This window comes from Populus nigra, chromosome 2, assembly GCF_951802175.1.
Source record: "Populus nigra chromosome 2, ddPopNigr1.1, whole genome shotgun sequence".
Taxonomy (NCBI): domain Eukaryota; kingdom Viridiplantae; phylum Streptophyta; class Magnoliopsida; order Malpighiales; family Salicaceae; genus Populus; species Populus nigra.
The window spans coordinates 44,000,083-44,019,856 of NC_084853.1; the positions used below are offsets into that span (position 1 = coordinate 44,000,083).

The window sequence follows — 19,774 nt, forward strand, 5'->3', positions numbered from 1 at the left end:
TTTTTTTTTAATTTTTTTTAAATGTTACTGTAAAAAAAAAAACTATAGAAAAAAATTAAATTTTTGCTCAACAATCGCCTTTCTCATTATAGATAATGGCTATCACCTACTGCGCTAAAGTCACTATCTACAAACGACAACATTTTTCTCCTCAGCTTTTTCATCGAATGAGGGCCCATTGTGAAAGTTTGAAATGCAATAAGATGGGCTGGGCGTGTTCAAGGGGGGTCGAAGAGTCACATGGCTCACATCAATGAAAGGAAGATTGAGATCGGAAGCTGGCTTCGTTGCCGGGAAAACAAAGTTGTTTATCATCATTCAGGCCAGGGGACGACGGACTACACCTGGATTATAAGAATACTTCAAAGTAGAACCATTGATTATGATAATGATTTCAGAGAAGAACTCGAGCCAGGATGCATTTAAGGAAAATCAAACATGGATGTTGAGGCACAGGTCATGTCCCGAAACTCCATGGCCAGTGGCCTCCCTGTGAAGAAGTTTCTGATTTCTGGCCCTTCATCCTCAATGAAAAAACAGGACCTGGGAAACATTAACAATATACTAAAAGGCGTGGGGAAAACACTGTAGCTTCCCCATGCCTTTCACATCCTTTCACTTATTAATATATTATATTATTATAATTGTTATATTATATTATTATTATTATTATTATTATTATTATAATAGAACTGTCTTTATTTTTTTTTTATTTTTTAATGAATGTTTATTTGTTTGATTTAGTTTATTAATGTTATTTTTTTAACTTAGTTATCAGATTTTCATGATACGGATCTCGGGTTTGATGGGTTAACTTAATTTGACGAGTTAACCTGGATTTTTTTCTTTTTAATTAATTTTTTTTCATTTAGTTTAGTTTGTTGATGTTAAATTTCTTTCTATTTAATTTTCATACTTTCATGATACGTATCCTAGGCTTAACGGGTTAGCTTGGTTTGATGGGTTAACCCAGTTAAATCTAGGTAAACCCGTCAATTTTTTTTTCTATTTAGTTATCAAACTTTCATGACGCGAATCTCAGGTTTTACGGGTTAACTTGGTTTGAAGGGTTAACCCAATTAATTCAAATTTTTTTTTCTTTTTCTTTATTAGTTTTTTTCTTGTTGTTGGTTTTTTTAATTAATCTATTTAATTATCACACTTTTATGAAACGATCTTATAGCCGGACCAATATTCAATATTCTTGAATCCAGTGTTGCAGTCAGGTTGAGTTAAACTTGGATAATGTAAACTTAATATTATTATTAATATTATAAATATTATTTTTAGATCAGGCGTTGCAGTCAAATCCAAAACTTTTAGGTATAGTTTTATAGAAAAACTCAAAACTTTTAAATTTTAATTTTTTAATATATTTTTTATAAAAAAAATAACCCGTAATATCGCACGAGTTATATAACTAGTTATAATCACAAATCAACGTGCGTACTAGGACTTTCAAATCGGAAATCATATGCTCGCTGCAGTTTCCGAATCCGATGGTTTCAGTAATCTCTTGTGAAAGTCTGTTATAGACTACTAGATCCAGAACTACGTACGGCTACCCTCGTCGCTTTGTATAGCCATTAACTAGTATCTAAATGGTGCAGGGAAATAAGTGTTTCTTCACACCCAACAAATAATGTGGGTTATAACAGTAATTTATAGTGTTTTATTTTTTTTTCTAATTTTTTTTGTTTTTTTTAAATTACTTTTGTTTTTCAACTTTTTTATTTTTTTATTTATTTTTTTTTCAAAATTATTTTTATTAATTTTACTTTTTAAATATTGACATGGTTAAAATTTTTATTTTGTAATTTTTTTCCTTAAAATACTATGGATTGCTACGATGTTTTTTCACATAGTTTTTCTATTTTATTTTTTTTATTTTTCAAAATTATATTTGTCGATTTTTTTTAATATTGAGCTGATTGAGAATTTAGTTTTGTAATTTTTTTCTTTAAAACATTGTTAATTGCTACAGTGTTTCTCCGCATGGTTTTTTTTAATGATTTTCTGTGAGGGAATTACTGTTCCCCCACACCCAAAAGCACTGTGGATTACAACGGTAATCCACAGTGCTTTACTCTTTTTTTTCTAACCTTTTCCTTTTTTTTTGTTTTTTTTCAAAATTACTTTTGTTTTTCAACTTTCCTATTTTTTCTTTTTTTTTCATTTATTGTTTTTTAAAATTATTTTTGTTGATTTTACTTTTTAAATATTGACCTGATTAAAATTTTTACTTTGTAATTTTTTTCCTTTAAAATACTATGGATTGTTACGATGTTTTTCCACATAGTTTTTCTTTTTTATTTTTTTATTTTTCAAAATTATATTTGTCGATTTTTTTTAATATTGAGCTGATTGAGAATTTAGTTTTGTAATTTTTTTCTTTAAAACATTGTTAATTGCTACAGTGTTTCTCCGCATGATTTTTTTTAATGATTTTATTCGAAATTATCTTTTTTTATTTTATTTTTTAATATTGAACTGGTTAAAAATTACAGTTACAATATGTGAGGAAAGCACTGTAACTTTCCTCGAAAATTACTGTTGATTGCTACAGTGTTTTTTCTCACATGGTTTTTTTTCCTGTTTTTGTTATGTTTTTCCTTAAAATTATCTTTGTCAATTTTATTTTTTAAATATTATGCTGGTTAAAAATTGCAATAACAAGTAAATACAAATTTTTCCTCACAAAATACTATGGATTGATATAATTTTTCCTTATATGGTTTTTTTCCAGTTTTTTTCGTGTTTTTTTTGTGATATTTTTTTTCAAATTATCTTCGTCAATTTTTTTTTTAATATTGAGTTGGTTAGAATTTAACTTTGTAATAAATCTTAATCATGTGGGGAAAGCATTGTAGCTTTGCTCATAAAATATTGTAGATTGCTACAGTGTCTCTCCGCATGGTTTTTTTTGTTATAATTTTTTTCAAATTATCTTTTTTAATTTTATTTTTTTAATATTAAGTTGTTTGTGAATTATAATTACAAGTCATTATAAATAAGGTTAAATCATTTGGGGAAGCACTATAGCTTTCATCATAAAACACTGTGAATTGCTACAGTGTTTCCAACACGATTTTTTTTCTTTTTTTGGTGTTTATTTTGTTATTTTTTTAAATTATCTCTATCGATTTTTTTTTAATATTGAACTGATTAAGAATTTAGCTTTGTAATTTTTTTCTTTAAAACACTGTGAATTGTTGCAGTGTTTTTCCATTTGATTTTTTATGATTTTTTCCAAAATTATCTTTGTCGATTTTTTTTTGAATATTGAGTTGGTTAAGAATTATAATTACAAAAAAGCTAAATCATTTGAGAAAACCGTTGTAGTTTTTCTCACAAAACACTATGGATTACTACAATATTTCTCTAAATGGTTTTTTATTTTATTTTATTGGGAAAAGCGTTATAGTTTTCCTCACAAAACATTGTCAATTGCTACAATGTTTTTTCTCATGAGTTTTTTTCCTTCCAAAATTATCTTCGTTGGTTTTTTTTTTAATATTAAGTTGGTAGAGAATTTAGCTTTGTAATTTTTTTTTCTTTTTATTAACTGAAAAGCTAAATCATGTGATGAAAGTACTGTATCTTTTCTTACAGAATACTATAGATTGCTACAAATCATTTTGTTCAGTCTCTAAGTTTTTTATCACCAACACAATTTTTTTTTTCAACATGAAATATTTGCTCCATCATACCTTTAATTTGCATTACTTGTTTAGCGCTGATTCACAATTATAATACTATCAAGTGCATTTGTTTTATAAGCTCGCAGCAGCACGCAAACATGTCATCTCGTAATTCCTAATTTGTATTAACTTATAACAGTTGACTTTTATATTGTTTATTAATTATTTGTTGAAGAATACAACTCAAGGAATCTATTTTATCTTTTGACCTCAACATTAAACGACTCAAAGTCCCAAGAAAACGTTTTGGTAATTCCCTTCTCCCGTCAGTTCCCAATAACAACAAACCCCTAGACACGGGCATTTAATTCGTTTAGAGGATGAAGATTACAGTCCACACCCCTGGACACAGGTATTTATTCGTTTAAAGGGTTTCAGGGATGAAGATTACAGTCTTGAGTTTACAAAGGAATGGAGCTGGAATAAGAACACTGAAGTGCAGGCTGAAAGGGCCTTTTTCAACCGAGGTCAGATGAGAACAAATGCATCACAGAAGCAGATGCATATTGTTAAGACATAGTAAATAAGAGAACTACAAACAAGAATTGAAAACCCGTCACCACCGTTCTAAATATAACTTCCGAAACAGAGAACTGACTTGTTAATTTTTTTTTTTAAAAAAAACATGACGACTAAGATATAACTCACTCTTAAGCATGAAAACCCGTCACCACCGTTCTTTCCCCACCGATTGGGTTGGTGTAAGTTGGGTTGTGTTATTGCTTTTAACTTCATATAAATGGCTTTAACAATAAACTAGGAAACTTGAACTTCCATTGCAAGACAGTAGATGTAACATAGATATCACGATACGACCCTCCTTTTGGTTTGCAGCAGGAGTTTTCACCCAGTTATGGAGAATTAGACACTTTACATGAGCAAATCAACAGATACTAGGAGAAACAAGAATACTCGAAAGCGTGGTGGAGTGCATGGCCATGCTAAAGCATCAAATACCACACAGAATCATAGATACTCTTTACATAATATGGAAAATAAATCTATTTCTTTTTCCCCCGAAATCCATAGTGTATTTCAAACTTCATAAGGTAAGCAAAGCATTCGTTTGAGGATATAACAAAATTACATATCTTAAAAATTCACTGCTGATTTTTTTTTTTACAAAATTTTGTTAAATTTTTTACGATACAGATGAAAGCAATGCAAGTTTGGGGCAGTCATCTGACACTTGTAACTGCATCCAGAATGAAAACTATTGAGAGAACGAAGTAGGACAAATTCCTATTACTTGGGAAATAACTTCACCTAAAAATCATAGAAAATTTGGAAATCCAACTTCTTGCGCTGTCCATTATGATCCAGACATGTAGGTGTACCGAGTCTGAGCACCAACAACAAGCTCAACAATTTTCGCTGAATGTTCATAAGATAATTGTATGAAAAACATGAATTTTCCAGAAACAAACTCAATCATCAAGGTGCAAACATTATGCACCAAAAAAGTAAAACTGAAAAGAAATAAACACCACGCACCTGTTAGAAGCCCAATGATGGGAACGGGTTCTAGTAGTTTTTCAGTGCTTTGAAGTCTTTGCCTGAAACGATTAACAAAAATAGTGTTGAATCTTAGATTACTTTATCTTGTGGAGATTGCCGCTAAGAAACAGCAAAGCTTAGCAAGAAACTTAGTAAAGAAAGCATTACCTGGTGTACTTGCTAAAGAATGGATCTCTCATAAGGTAAAGCGCCCATAACAATTTTCTTCTTTTCAACTGATTCAAACATAACATCAACATCCCTTTAGCATCAAATCCATCAATTAATGAGTATTACATTCACAAAACGAAATGAAAAATTAAGAGCGGACAGGATCATCCCGAAGCCGATGGACTGGAAAACAGTAAAATTCTGTAAAACTCTAACCTCATCCTGTTCAGAAGCGGTAAGATGATAATCCCTTGATTTAGTAACCTGTGTTAAAAAGCCTGCTCCTATAGTGTCTACAGCCAGAGAAAGAAACCAAGGAATCCATGACCGAATTCCATACTTTCGGATGAGCAACACATAAATAAGGGGTCTTGTAATGAACAGGACCTCTCCCATGAGAAATAATGCCCCCTGAACACCTTTCTCAGATAAAATCATGGAAAGCGATGGCCTCTCAATCATTTGAGCTGTCAAGGTACAATTTCAAATATTACTTGAGTTGACTTATAGATTCTATATTATTCATCTAGCCCCAAAACAAAATTATTAAGAATGATTATACGTGGAGGCTCCATGATAGCTTGCTTATGTTGAACCCCGCGCAACCACACTGGATCAGAACCCATCCTGGCATTTTCTCCAAACCTGCTCAGTGCAGACAATGCCCTTCCTTCTAGATTCCAGGGGTTCTGTCCATTAGAGCCATGGTGGGCTCCGTGCTTTTGGAAACCCCCACCATTATGCTGCGAGCTTGAGAAACCCAAATGCTTTTCAATATTTGGTGTCTCTCCTCCATGCAGAAGCATCTTATATCCACTATTCCGGAACAAAGCCAGCCTAACTAGCACCCTGAGTTACAGGAATCCAGAAATATCAACATGCTGGTACAATTCTAAAAGCCCAGCTGAATGAGATAAGAGTCAAATAATATAAAGCTGCTTACTTCGTAGCTTCTGTAACAGCAATGAAATTCCATTTCTTATCATCACCATAATAATGTTGAGCTGCAACTTCAACCAATGTTTCCAAATCTTTTATAGCAGATATGCACAACGAATATGGGAAGGAATTAGGCTTCACGGGATCAGCAAACATCTGGGTTGGAGTTGTATCGATGATATGCTCATTTATAGCAGTGACAATGCCCAAGATTGCAGTTACTGCAGATAATTTCTAACTGTCTCAATATAGCAGCATTTTTAACTTTTCAATGTAAATGAATACAAAAAGAAAGAAAAAGATAAAGGAGTCGTCATTTGGTTTGTGAGATGAAAAAAAACAAGGCTAAACAGAACTCAAATTTGGAGATTTTAGCTGTTTACTTATGGAGCCTGAGAAAGCAATAAAACTCCAAACTGAACCTAATACAGCTGCGTGAGTGTGACTTGCTAGTTCTCATTGGTTCAGGATGGGAGCAACAGAAAACATAAATCTTGACGTATAAAATTGTTTATAATTCCCACCATGTTCCATGGTTACTTAATAAGGGAAACCCAAGCTAACAAGAAATAGCCAAAAGTTACCAAAGTTTCACAAAACCTGCTTCTGGTCCTATCTCTGAGGCGGAAAACCGTTCAGGAAGAAGCCATGTCAATCCCTGTGCAAAATTTTTGAATACCCATATCAGAAAATAGTTTTCAAAAACATGCAGCACATCCACAACAAATTCACCAGAAATTATCACATTTCTATGCCACTGCCAAGTATCGGTAATATCCAAGCTATTAAAACAATCAATGAGGCTGAACAATATTCTATGAAACAAAGACTCTTAACTGGAACAGCTACGACAAAAACCAAATTCATTACATAGATGAAACCAAAACCACCGCTGATATCTTAACATACTTCCTGTCCCTGATCAATTTTCTCTCATCAACGATGGATAATATAAACAATCTAAGCAGCAAAATATGCAAGAATTTTCATAAAGGAAGGTCCTTTAATCGATTTTCTCCATGAAAATCATGATAAAACTACTCAACAGTCGCAACAAAATGCAATAAACTCAAATTCATATCCAAACACATCTCAAGACCAGCTTTTTTTTCCCAGGATTTTCTCGATGTCTAAGCTAAAAGGTAATACAAAGAACCAAGAAGAAAACCCCCAAGCCAAGCCAATCAAATTATGTAACTAAATAGAGAGATTAGGCTTACATTAGCAAGAGACTCCAATGAGTGAACATAATCTTTATTCCTTCTGACCCATTTCTTATAAGCCTCCATGGCTTCGAAACCTCTAAGAAAAATAAAATAGCACACAGAGAGACTCAGCTCTCCAACTAGTTGAATCTAAAAGTTAACAATGCTCACTTGAATCTAACTCTCTGTCTAGTGTTATAGGATCAGACCCAGATGAAGAAATACAGAGAAAAAGAAAACTCTTTTGAATAATTTCGATCTCAGGAGATGCGGATGCCACCAATAATGCTCGTAGCAATTTTTTTTTTTTAATTTATAGAAATAATATTCTTTTAATTTATAATAGTTATATATCAAAATAATTTAAAATAAGAAAATAATTTTTCAAAAAATCCTTTTAAAACGCAAAACTGCAAAAGTAAACACCGCCTTCGAAGAAGGGGCCGGTTGTTGTACGAGGAAGAGACAAAAATGATAGGAAATGACTAATGAGGGTTTTGTTGATGTGTGATAATTTGTTTTGTTCAAAGTAGTTCTTTTTATCCTATCCGTTCATCCAAATAAGAGTTTGATGTGTCTGACCGTGTGATGTCAGAGTACGTGTTTTCGTGGGTTGCAGGTTAAATATCAGTAGATGGATAGTTGACCGTTGGATCACAATTTGTGTGGTGGAGATCTTGTATCGAAGGAGAAAGTTTCGTGTCTTTGTATCAAGAGGACAAGGAGAGAAAATGGCGAGTGGATAATGGACTGGGTTCCGCTGCTATACGCTAGTGATTCGTGTGTTTGAAACTGTCCCTATAACGACTTTGAGCCTTTTTCTTTAATCTGAAAATAGCTAAAAAAACATATTCCCATATATTCTGGAAATTAATGAAATGAAAGGTGTTTGTGTGTAAGTTAACTGGCACTTACTTTAGCAGTAAATCGAGAGAAGCAGGTTTTAGCAGGTGCAGGCGTGGCAGTGCATAGCTCTTGCCACCGTCTCCAATACAAGCTGCAGCACCCTCCTGCCACTTCTTGGCTCTCCATCTGGGCTTCTAGCTGGCTTGCTTGAACATCTTCACGAGAGTGAGAAATTCCCATTTCTTCTTTCTTGATCCCGTCCTCTCCCTTGGATTCTTGCAGCAGCAGCTGGTCATGCATTTTGATTCTCTTGCTCAGTGCACAGTTAAGCTTGTTGCTGCCACGATCTCGACCAAAACCAGTTCTACCTTACCCGTCCCAATTACTACCTTTAAATTCGAGGTTGTCCCTGTCCATTGAGGTAGCTCACTGTCCATTTACTTTGAAATGGTTCGCATTTAAGTTAAACAACCACGGGCTGCGTATTTATTCAAAATTGCTACGCGATCTTATTATCTATTTATTACCAGGGAAAATATTTCAGTTGACATCATGTTAGGCAGTAGAAATAGAATAATAAATCTCTAAGTTTTTCTTAAAAAAAATAATTTTTTTAAAATAAAATGCACTGCTGACCCGCACAAACAGTGCCCATTACTTAAACAATTTAAAAACAAGATCATATTTAACAAAAGTTAAACTTCTTACAAAACATTAAAGAACATGTAGAACATTAGCTTAGATGAGTTTTTATAGATAAAATTATCAATTTCTTTGACTTAAATTATAAGTTGTTTTTTAGTGAAATTAACTCAGTTTTATCATGTTTGAAAAACCTAGGACTCAATTTCTTAACTTTTATTAAGAATATTTGTTGTTGATTTTTAATAAATTGAAAATTTATATATAATAATTTAATTTTTTATATAAATAGCAATATAATGGAGATTAAGAAAAAAAAAACAAGAACATTTCCTGGTAAAAATAGGAGGAAAAAAAAAACACAAGTTTCTTCCAACCAGGCAGCATTATAATCAAGTACAAAACGAGGACTAAACGTAGTTGGGCCGAGGCCCATTAACTAGGTGGATCGGGTTAAAACAGCAAGGAAATAGCCAGCACAGCAGCAGCCTGTTTAATTTAAAGAAAGAAATCTCTACTAATACGAGGACCACTCCCTAGGGTTCTTGCAGAAAGATTCGTTGAAGCACCATGCAACTCACTCTTGAATTCGGGTATCTTTAAATTCTAATTTATATCCCCGAATTCTCTAGGTTTCTCTGGTTGAATTTATTATTCCATAGTAAATCATGGGATAGATTTGAGTGAGTAATTTTGATTCGTGTGATGCAGTGGTGGGCTTGAGCTTCTCTGTGATTCAGTGAAGATTCATAATGTGGATGTTAGCCCTGATAATGAAGTAGACAAGGTGAATTATTATTAATTTTAACTTTATTTTATTTTAGAGAGGAATGAAATTGCAGTTGATAAGACAAAAAAGGTGGTGCTTACTCTACATCATCGTTTTTGGGATTTATGCCCTTTACAGTTAACTATGAAAGATTTACTTGTGTGGGTTCGTGCTAATCTGATCAAGGAGAGGCCAGAAATGTTCATGAAAGACGATTCTGTGTAAGTTTGAAGCTTTGCCTTTTACTTTTTTTTTTGTTGCTTGGTGAGCTTGTGCCTAATTTACCACTAAATGAGGCAAATGGAGGTTGGTTTAATTAGGAGCATCTAAACTTGACTCCGTTTGCTAAAGACTTATTTGTATCGATTAGTTTCATCAATTAAGTTGAGACTGTGATTTGTTATGCAGGAGACCTGGTGTTTTAGTTCTTGTCAATGATTGTGATTGGGAACTTAGCGGTGAGCTCGATACGCCTTTGGAAGATAAGGATGTGGTGGTTTTTATCTCTACCTTGCACGGTGGTTAGTATGTGGTTGGTTATAGTATCTTTTCAGATCATAAGTGATTGCTGCCATATCTGTGAAACTCAAAACTAATGTGAAAGAAATTTAAGGTTTAGAAAGAAAGGGGAATGGGGATTTTAACTTTGTCCTCAACTTGTTACTTCTTATGCCCCAGTGGCAAAATGTATGTTCTGTTGATGTTACTGTACTATTTTCATGATAAGTGACAGATAATGTGATTTACATGAAAGGAATGGAGGTTTTGTAGATATTTTAGAGCCACACCATTCAAGAAGCACTTTGAAAGATAAATCAGTCACTTTTATGTCCTTACCGGAGCATTTGCCGGAATATGTCACAGAGAAACTGTGGTATAACTTGTATATAGGTTCCTCGAGGTAACTTCACAGGACGGGTTCTCATTGCTAGTCCAATGGCAACATTTTCCTTGAAACGTCACAATCCCTTTGTTTTCCAAGCCGTCCTCTGTTAATAGGTGACAACTGTTTTTTACTCACAATTTACCAGAAAGAAATTCTGCACCATCTGGGCATTGATCTGCTTTGATTGCTTGCTAACCACAACCCGTTGTATTGATGTTAAACGATTCTGTGATAAAAACTCTGCTTTCGATGCCCACACAACATGTACTGATGGAACAAGAAAAAGGAGTCTGTAACCTCAACACATTTTAAGATTTAGGAAGGGGATGAAGGCACGAGGCCTTATTTTAGCCATCACAATGTTTTCAAGTCGAATTATTATTTCTCACCAATTAAAAAAGTATGTTTAGATGCTCTATTGTTTTTTTATACAGAACTATAAAAAAGAAGGCAAATTCTTTTAGTGTATTGAGATAATTAGCTTCGGTAGTCTCCATTCCTCTCGAGCCGATGTGGATAGCTAATGAATCAAATTGTCACCTCAAGACGTGCCTTCCATTTCCTTGGGTATGATTTTAAAAATAGCTTGCCTGATTGGCAGTACTCCTGAGACCTACAGACAACATGGCGTGTTATCTGTAATCAGCAATCAAGCGAAGGATGAAACTATCACTAAATCCACGACTCCATTCCCAGTCGGCTTGGCAGGCAAGCTTTTCTGCTCTCAAAAAGTAAGAGATTGTGATGTGGGAAAACAACAAAGGGGTGTATGAAAAAGATGAAATGTTGAGAGTGGGATTTGAACCCACGCCCTTTCGGACCAGAACCTTAATCTGGCGCCTTAGACCAACTCGGCCATCTCAACATCTTTTGAAAGGGTAGCTTCAGTATAAATGTTAACCATTTCGCAATCTACTGGTTGTTGATCTATCTAACATATGACCTGGTACTGAGACCAGGTTGCAGAACACCAAGCAAAATCCCTTAAATAATTAAAATAAATATCTGGTTCGTGAAAAGTTTGATTTTTATGTTGAGGAAAACACATCAAAGGACAAGCTTCAAATTATTGAATATATGATTTGGATGGGTTCAGATCTTTTCATTTTTTTAATATAAAGGACTAAAATTATTTATTTTAACTTAATTTTTTTTTAAAATTATTTTTAATTTTATCTTTCAATATTTAATTAATTTTAAATTAAATTTTATAACCTTATTTAGTTTGTTTTTTATAAGATTATTCTGGTTTATTATCTGTGTGAGTTTGACTATTTAAACCAGATTAACTTAAGTTGTTTTTTTAATTGATTTTTTTTTAATTTTATCCTTCAACATTGAATTAATTGAGAATTAAGTTTTATAATTTATTTTGATTTACTTTTTATGAGAATTATTCTAATTTTATGACTTGAATTGATCCGATATATTTTCATCTTTATATTTTAAAAATATCTTGATTTTTTTAATCAAATTATATTTTTAACGGTCATATTAATTGTTTTTAAACTTATTAAATTAATCAAATTATATTAGATGAACCTGCATAATTGAAATTTTTTTCTGCTAGAAAAAAAATATTAGCAGCTGAATGTTGTTTTTTTTTACGATAAAAGATAAAAAAAAATTGATGGACCTAACCATGAAGGACAAACTAATCCCACCATATTCCATGCATCTCCAAACAATAAGAAAAGAAAGAGAGAAAAAACCTATCGAGGAGGATATTGAATAGGCTCACCTGAAATACAAACCACACCTAGTGCTAATTATAATGACAGTTTGGTCATCGAAGTATACAGCAGCAAATTTGGCATCTCATCTCTGAAACATAAGATCGACAGAAGTGGAGCCACCCACCTTCCACTCTCCCCTTTGTATGACCAGCCTACCAGGAAAAGTATGAAACCAAATTTACATTTTTGTTGTTTTCTTTCATCAAGCTTGAAACTTTGAATTACAGATTATTTTGGTGCATAAGAAATGGGACACCTAAGATTTCTACCAAACTAGTCTGCGTTTTCCTTTTCTTCATTATCATCCATCATTTTATCCCCAAGTAGCCAGGTTTCTTGAATTACACTCACTGTAGTAAGGTAAGGGTACAAAAAAAAAAAAAGTTGATAAATCATTGATGTGCCCAAAACATCATACAGAGCTTCAATAAAGCATTGACTCTCCTTCCCATCAGCCCAAAATGACCTGACTGGACGCAATCTAATTGATAACTCTTACAAAATGGCTGACCATGCGGAGTTTAAACCTTTTGCTTTCCTTTGCGATGTCTGTCTAGTTCTGCTTCAGTATCTTCCAATTGCAGCTTTAGGGTGGATATCCTTCGTTCTACATCTTCCACAGTACCACTGCTGGTGGAAGGTTGATATGGTGATATGAAGTTTCTTGAAAAAGCTTTTAGAGATTCAACTCCAGTGACCTATTAAGTCAGATCTAGCTAGTCAAATGGATGATTAACTTATAAAATATATTAAAAAAGTTATCACAGAGGCAAGAAGCCAAACGAAAGACAAAAAATTCACTCCTCAATCTCCCGAATACAAAAACTAATATAAAAACAAATTGGATTTCATGGAAAATAAACTACTTTTGGGAAAAATTCGCATATTTGCTCATCCTAAAATATATAAAAGGTAATAAAAAAAATAAAGGAGCACATTAGCTAACTTGTTTTAAAGCCAGTTTAACTTGCTTGCTTTAAAAACATGGAAAAAAAAAGAGGAGTTGCCAAGCAAGCTCTGCAAATTATGGAAAAAAGTTCATTGGCAAGCCCTAAAGGTTAGGGCATAAGTAGTTTACCTCTTGTGGCAACAATGGAAGTTTTGTAATATTGAAGTCATCATACAACATATAGAACTGATCAAGGTACTTCTTTTGCATCCGCATTCTTGCTTTGAGTAATTTGGATTCGACATCTAGAATAAAAACACCAACCAACAATGGTTAACTAGTATTTATCTAAGAAAGAATATGAAAAGCATAATGAGGTGGTAAGGGACGATGATAACACCTTCTTCATCATAAAGGACTTGATTAATGATAATATTATGTGCATCAATCTCAACTTTGGCAAGCTCCTGAACCAGTCTCTCAGTTTCATAAAGGGAGAGGAACTCGGGAATGCAAACACAAACAAAGGTTGTCAAGTCCTGGAAGCAGGAAACACAAGTGCATAAAGTTGGATGAAAAAAAAATACAAAAGTGATAAAAGAAACTGGAATGCTCAACAGGAAAACAAAAATACCATCTACATAGTGAAACTTTTCAGTGAGAATACAGCCCATCAAGAATATTTGCAAGTCATAGCTTCCAGACTTGCAAATCTACAGTATCTTATGTCATCAGCATTAAAAGCAAGAGAAAACCAAACACCAGAAACAGGGGTGGAACTAGAAAATTTTAAATGGGGTGCGATCATAAAAACTACAAGGTTGGAGAGCAACTATTTTATTTTTGGAGGGGTTGAATGCATAACTATTATGAAAATTTTGAAAATTTAAGGATCAAAATTAAAATATTTTAAACTTTTGGGGTGCCATGCTCCCCACAAAGCATGCTGTAGTTCCACCCCTGGCCAGAAATTATTCAATTAGATGGCCATGTTAAAGATAGTTATACCCTCTAACTATATGCAAGGCAACCATGATGCGATACAATAGACAGTTAGTCAGTCTTCCATCCAATTTAACAGCACTACACTGCCATATGCCAATAATTACAATAATTCCAGACAAGGAGAGAGAATGACAACAATGACAAGAACATCCTAAACCCAATAATTTTTTATTACCATTACTTCAGACACCTTCATCAAAAATATCTACCAGAGCCCTAAAGCAATAATGAGTTAGTGGAAGTCTTTCAATCCTCTAAATAAAATCAGGAATAAATATACAATCAAACAAAAAAACTCTGTAACTGAAACATAGCACAATCAACAATTAAATGTACACAAACACAATCACACAGATGGAAGATCTTACCGGGTCTTTGAATTGCTTATTGACTTTCTCAATCACATCTTTCATGCTTTCAAGCCTTCCCAAGATTGCATCTTCGCCAAATTCATCATCAAGGCCAAATAGACGAGTCATCTGCCATAAACAATTCCGAAACTTAGTGATTGTACATCATTGTATTTTTAATAATTAAAAGTGAAGAGAATTAATGATACAAAGGTGTGAAACTTAATATCACTCAACTGCATGGGAACGGGAAATCCTGTAATCAGAGGCTAAAATTTATTCTCAGACATCAATGGTCAAAATGGAAAGAACAACACACTACACTTCTTCCAAATGACAAGTAGCTATAGTGACAGAAGACTGCTGACAGAATCACAAAATCTAAAGCAAGAGGAACTGTAAATCCCATTATATCTTTTCTTCTTCTATCCTATTATATCTTTTATTCTTCTTCTTCTTCTTCTTCTTCCTTTCTCAGATAACTAAACCTAGTATTTCTGGATTTAGCTCTTTAATCAAAAGCTTCAACATTCAAATACCAGGAAGAGAATAAGGGAGAAGAGGAAAGAGTATAACCTACCACTGCCATCTGAGGCCATTCCTATAGCTGGCCCACTGATCATGGATGGTTCAGTATATTTTTGGTTGCACCATTCATGCCTAATGTATGAACAGTAACCAGGGGAATGAAAGGACGGCAACGAACGAGAAATGAACATGCTGTCATGCACAGGCCAAAGGCTGAAATATTGAACTGGCATATTGGAGATTGAATGTTCATTCCACCACCCAATTCAAACATTACATAAAAGCTGAAGGGCACAGAAGCAATTATACTTTCATGCTATGGTGGCAGACAGGAAAGGAGCACTGAAAATAATCAATGCCCTGTGGATACAAAACTGTATGATAAGTAACAACTATGAAACCCAAACAACAAAGGATCATCATAAATTGCAAAGATCAAAATTTTCCAAAATAGAACACGACACGTCACAGTGCACCATATTTTTATCTCCTAGCCATTAAGCTAAAGGAAACAGATGTTGGAAGGAAAGGAAACACAACACTTCAATTCTTAGAACATGCTAAAATAGGAATGTAAAAAAGCAGTTAAACCAGGCATCTGAACAGTTTGAAATAACTGACTACATATGCATCACCTCGCAAGAAAAGAGACAGATAAACTCTAGTAAATAGCTGTTTCCACTTTCATATAGTCAAAGACAAACAAAAAATGTGTCCCGCCACTTGAATTAAAAAGCTAATACTTGATAACAACAAAAGAAATACCTGATTAATTAGGCCACCAAATTTACTTTTCAAAGACATCACCTTTTGAAGCCCCTTCTCCAAAGTTGAAGGAAGTTGTAATAGTCGGAGTGTATGACCAGTTGGAGCTGTATCGAATACAATACAGGAATAACCCATCGTTTGTACCAACCTGCAAAACAAATAAGTTGAGCAGCAAGCATTAGATTCTTGATAATTGAAAACACGAAGTTGATACTACTTTGTCAAGCAAAGGCTGCGGAGAGAGTAATCACCCTGTGTCACCCAGCAAACCCTTTGGCAAGGACAGGAATAATTATCAGTGTAGGCAAGGCAGAAAAATGCTCCGCATACAACAATGCAATGTATTCGCTTACATTTTAAACAAAACTATAAGAAACTGAATTTTGTAAAAGACCATATCAAGAACTTGCTCCAAACTTTCTGATCAAAGATTCAAATGATAGAAACAAATAAATAACACCAAGAAACTCAAAAATGTGCAGCAGAACTCGAATAACATGCAGGAAGCCTAGTTTTTTAGTATGAGTACTCAACTCAACTATAGCTTGCAGACAAATAAATTCACTTAAAGTTAACTCCTGAACAGTGCTTGTAATTGAAACAAAAGAACATTCCTGAAACTAATAACACCATAAATCTCAACTTTTTTCAGTTTTGCAAACTCTGAAGAAACCCCAGAACAATCCTCAATAAATAAAAAGAAAATAAGCATAAAATTCCCACCCCGAAAGTCAGTCAAACATTAAGCCACAAGATCATAATGATTACTGATCCACTAATGCACCTCAACATTGCAAAATAGCCAAGACGATGGAAAAATAGTTCTTACTTCAACATCTCGGCGAAACTCATGGCCTCATCAATCCCAGGAATTGCATTCGAAAGCTCGGAGAACAAAGAATCCACTCCTTCGTTTCCTCCAATATCGTCGTTTTCAACATTAGGATCCACCTCCTGCAAAAAGCAGCATTGCCCAAACAATGCCACGATTAGATACTGAAACACAACATGAACAGCCAATATAACATCTTCCCAATTCAATTGAAAAAATAAAAAATAAAAACTCAAAATCCAACCTCTTCAAAGACAGCTTCTTTAAAAATAAAAGAATCAAAGAACAAAACTTTACCAAATTCTACACGGATATTTCACGCAACACAAGCTCAATTTCTGAGCTCTTCAGAAACCAAACAACAAAAATTAAAAAAGAATTAAATTCATCAACTACTCATCTTCAAATCCAAAGAGAAAAGAAAAATCCTTTAAAACCCCCAATAACGAAACCAAAAAATACCCAAACTTTACCATAGCATATAGATTGCTGAACCCATTAACCAAAGTAGGATTCTTTGTAAATCGTTGTTGAAACACATCACTAAGATTATGAGCTGGATCAGTAGATATGATTAAAACAGAAGATCTGACTTGAGCCAAGAGAATTGAAAGAATCGAACTGCATGTCGTTTTGCCTACACCACCTTTGCCTCCAACAAAAACCCACTTGAGAGTGTCTTGTTCTAGTATGTTCCTTACAGTTCCTTCTGGTATGTCTGCTGTTGACATGTTTTTACCGTGTTTTCGTTCTTTTTGGGTGGATGTCTGTCTTTGTTTTGTTTTTGCTTCAGTTTTGGGTTTTCTTTTTTCTCTTTCTAAACAGACAACAAATCGAAGTAGTACCACCGTACCGTTCAAGGATCCTTTGTTAAATTCTACGCCCACATATATAGAGTACAGTGCATCATGGGCCTAGCCATGGTGTTTTCTCGGGCTATTACAAATGAGTTTTCCGATTACGATACGATTCCAAAGCACAAATACTTGGTAACAGTTAAGTATGAACAATGAATTACTTTTTTCCTGCATCACAAAGTCTTTTTTTTTAATCTAGTCAAAATCAGGTTATTTATGTTGAAATTAAAAGATTTATACAAATTTTATTTTTATAGTCCTATCCTTGTAGTTAAGGAAGGAACACACAAGCTGCATTATAACTGGAAATGGATATTAAAATTAAATTTGATAGTAGTTAAAGAAATTTTGAAGAAAGTATTTAAATATTAAAAATAATAAGTCTTAAAATCCAAAATATTTAGAAAAAAAAGTTAATGTGATAATTGATTGATTTTTTAATTTAAATAATCTAATTTATTTTTTTAATCAAGTATTTGATGATTTGATATAGAAAACACAAAGCTTTGATAACTAATAATAAATAATGTATTAAATAACACTTGACAATAATAAATGATACCTAATAAATGTGAGCTGTTGTTAGTAAATTAATTTACTTACAATATAATACCATACTTAGTTGCTAAACAATTCAATTACTTACATCACATTATGACATGACACAAATAGCATAAATATAATACAACATTCAAAGTATAGCACAACATGAAAATAACCAAATAAACCCTAAGCGATGTTATTAAACATGTTTAGTGTATAAGATGATTCATCTGAATCTGGTTAAGGATATATTTTGTATTGAATTAAATAAAAATTAATTTAGTTAAACTCAATTAATTTAATGCATCAATTAAAAATTTAATTATTTTAATCAAAACTGAATGAAACCTAATTTATTTTTTTCAAAACAATACCGTTTTAACTTTTATATATATAAAAATAATCTTGAAATAATATTATTTTAAATTAACTTACTCAACTTATAATTTGAACCTTGAACTAGGTTATAGATTGAGTTTTATAACTATCACTCAAAGCCTCTAAAAAATATTATTAATAACTAACTAAAAGGAGTGGTGCTTTTATATATATATGTATGTTTTTATTTTTTTATTTTATTTTTTAAAATTAAACTTATTAAAAATTAAGTTTCATAATTTATTACTATTTATTTTTTATATAGTTTTTTTAGTTTCATAACTTATATTACGAGTTTAGTATATTAAACCAGAGTAATTTTCTTCGAGTGATATAAAGTCTTAATTCGTGGCTCATTTAAGGAGGTCATTATTAAATAATTTTGATTTTGTTTTTGAATAAAATTATAGCATTTTTTTTTAACATCAATAAGCTCTCTTTTTGTGTGATCTATATGATTTTTTAAAAAATTTTATTCAATTAGTTTTTTATATGTATCTATTTTTATTATTTTGTAATTAAATAAAAAAATAGATTTCAAATAATAAAATTATTAGACAATAATTTCATGACTCAAGTCATATATTTGATGAGTTAACTTGATTTGATCTGAATCAATGTAAAATATCGTCATTTCAATATTAAAATTAAAAAATTATTGCCTCCATTTTGTTAGGATTAAACAAGGTTTTGAATAAGTCATCTGAGTGGTGTTTGAACTTATCTAGTCGATCAATTCACATAAGATTAATTCAAAGAATGTTTAATTTGAAATCCGTGTTAGACAAGAACTTGAAAAATGGGTTCTCCGAGTTGACTAAGTGAGCAAGGCCAGGTTTTATAACACTATCAAAACAATTCCCCGCAACAACACGCGAGCAATGATTTATTCTTATATTATTAATATACTCGCATTAGAATTATATAAAAAATAATAATTTAAAATTGCTTTTATTGCCTAATGTTGTCTAAAAAATATTTGAAAAAAAAAGTCTGATAAAAAGGAACGCATTAACAAGATAAAATGATTTTAATTTGAGGGACACATTTCTTATTTTGATTTAAAAGCACCCAAAATTTGTTTGATTTTTGTTCGAATTGTTTTTTTTTTAATTTTTATTAAGTAAAGGACATACGAAAAAAAAATATTTTTTTGAGGATGAAAAAACTTAATAAAAAAATAGAGGAATTATACTAGCATATTATTTTATTTCAATAAAATAAATTATTGC

The 19,774-nt window shown here is 32.4% G+C and overlaps 3 protein-coding genes and 1 non-coding gene across 5 annotated transcripts; 1 reads left to right on the forward strand and 3 right to left on the reverse strand.

Moving 5' to 3' along the window:
- Positions 1–4,685: 4,685 nt before the first annotated feature.
- On the reverse strand, positions 4,686–7,916 carry LOC133681452 (peroxisome biogenesis protein 16). 2 transcript variants are annotated; one of them, XM_062104501.1, is made up of 8 exons: positions 7,529–7,916; positions 6,909–6,966; positions 6,313–6,529; positions 5,932–6,218; positions 5,586–5,836; positions 5,367–5,434; positions 5,196–5,257; positions 4,686–5,075 (listed from the first exon to the last, which is right to left on the reverse strand). In XM_062104501.1, exons 1-8 carry the CDS (start codon positions 7,595–7,597, stop codon positions 5,014–5,016), a joined length of 1,074 nt encoding a protein of 357 aa, XP_061960485.1. In that variant the 5' UTR covers positions 7,598–7,916; the 3' UTR covers positions 4,686–5,013. The 2 variants fall into 2 exon arrangements, with proteins under 2 accessions (XP_061960485.1, XP_061960486.1); XM_062104502.1 differs by having other exon boundaries at positions 6,893–6,966; positions 7,529–7,910.
- Positions 7,917–9,492: 1,576 nt separating this feature from the next.
- On the forward strand, positions 9,493–10,542 carry LOC133682182 (ubiquitin-related modifier 1 homolog 2-like). The gene is made up of 4 exons (XM_062105457.1): positions 9,493–9,594; positions 9,713–9,788; positions 9,909–9,991; positions 10,179–10,542. The coding sequence occupies exons 1-4, from the start codon at positions 9,572–9,574 to the stop codon at positions 10,294–10,296; spliced, it is 300 nt and encodes a 99-aa protein (XP_061961441.1). The 5' UTR covers positions 9,493–9,571; the 3' UTR covers positions 10,297–10,542.
- An 898-nt stretch (positions 10,543–11,440) lies between these two features.
- Positions 11,441–11,521, reverse strand: TRNAL-AAG (transfer RNA leucine (anticodon AAG)). Its single transcript has one exon. It is a non-coding gene; the product is annotated as a tRNA-Leu (tRNA).
- Positions 11,522–12,398: 877 nt separating this feature from the next.
- Positions 12,399–17,686, reverse strand: LOC133682797 (ATPase GET3A). The gene is made up of 7 exons (XM_062106323.1): positions 17,238–17,686; positions 16,762–16,886; positions 15,930–16,080; positions 14,655–14,765; positions 13,682–13,820; positions 13,471–13,586; positions 12,399–13,090 (listed from the first exon to the last, which is right to left on the reverse strand). Exons 1-7 carry the CDS (start codon positions 17,493–17,495, stop codon positions 12,914–12,916), a joined length of 1,077 nt encoding a protein of 358 aa, XP_061962307.1. The 5' UTR covers positions 17,496–17,686; the 3' UTR covers positions 12,399–12,913.
- Positions 17,687–19,774: the final 2,088 nt, after the last annotated feature.

Bases quoted from the DNA above. Each gene is read 5' to 3' on its own strand.
- LOC133681452 (XM_062104501.1), bottom strand. From the start codon at position 7,597: ATGGAGGCTTATAAGAAATGGGTCAGAAGGAATAAAGATTATGTTCAC. The intron at 6,219-6,312 runs GTAAGCAGCTTT...CCTGTAACTCAG, and splicing joins GCTGTTACAGAAGCTACGAA to GGTGCTAGTTAGGCTGGCTT. The intron at 5,076-5,195 runs GTGCGTGGTGTT...ATGAACATTCAG, and splicing joins CATCATTGGGCTTCTAACAG to CGAAAATTGTTGAGCTTGTT.
- LOC133682797 (XM_062106323.1), bottom strand. From the start codon at position 17,495: ATGTCAACAGCAGACATACCAGAAGGAACTGTAAGGAACATACTAGAA. The intron at 16,081-16,761 runs GTAAGAACTATT...TTTGTTTTGCAG, and splicing joins AGTTTCGCCGAGATGTTGAA to GTTGGTACAAACGATGGGTT. The intron at 13,587-13,681 runs GTGTTATCATCG...TTTTTATTCTAG, and splicing joins AGTCCTTTATGATGAAGAAG to ATGTCGAATCCAAATTACTC.
- LOC133682182 (XM_062105457.1), top strand. From the start codon at position 9,572: ATGCAACTCACTCTTGAATTCGG. The intron at 9,595-9,712 runs GTATCTTTAAAT...CGTGTGATGCAG, and splicing joins CAACTCACTCTTGAATTCGG to TGGTGGGCTTGAGCTTCTCT. The intron at 9,789-9,908 runs GTGAATTATTAT...TGCCCTTTACAG, and splicing joins CTGATAATGAAGTAGACAAG to TTAACTATGAAAGATTTACT.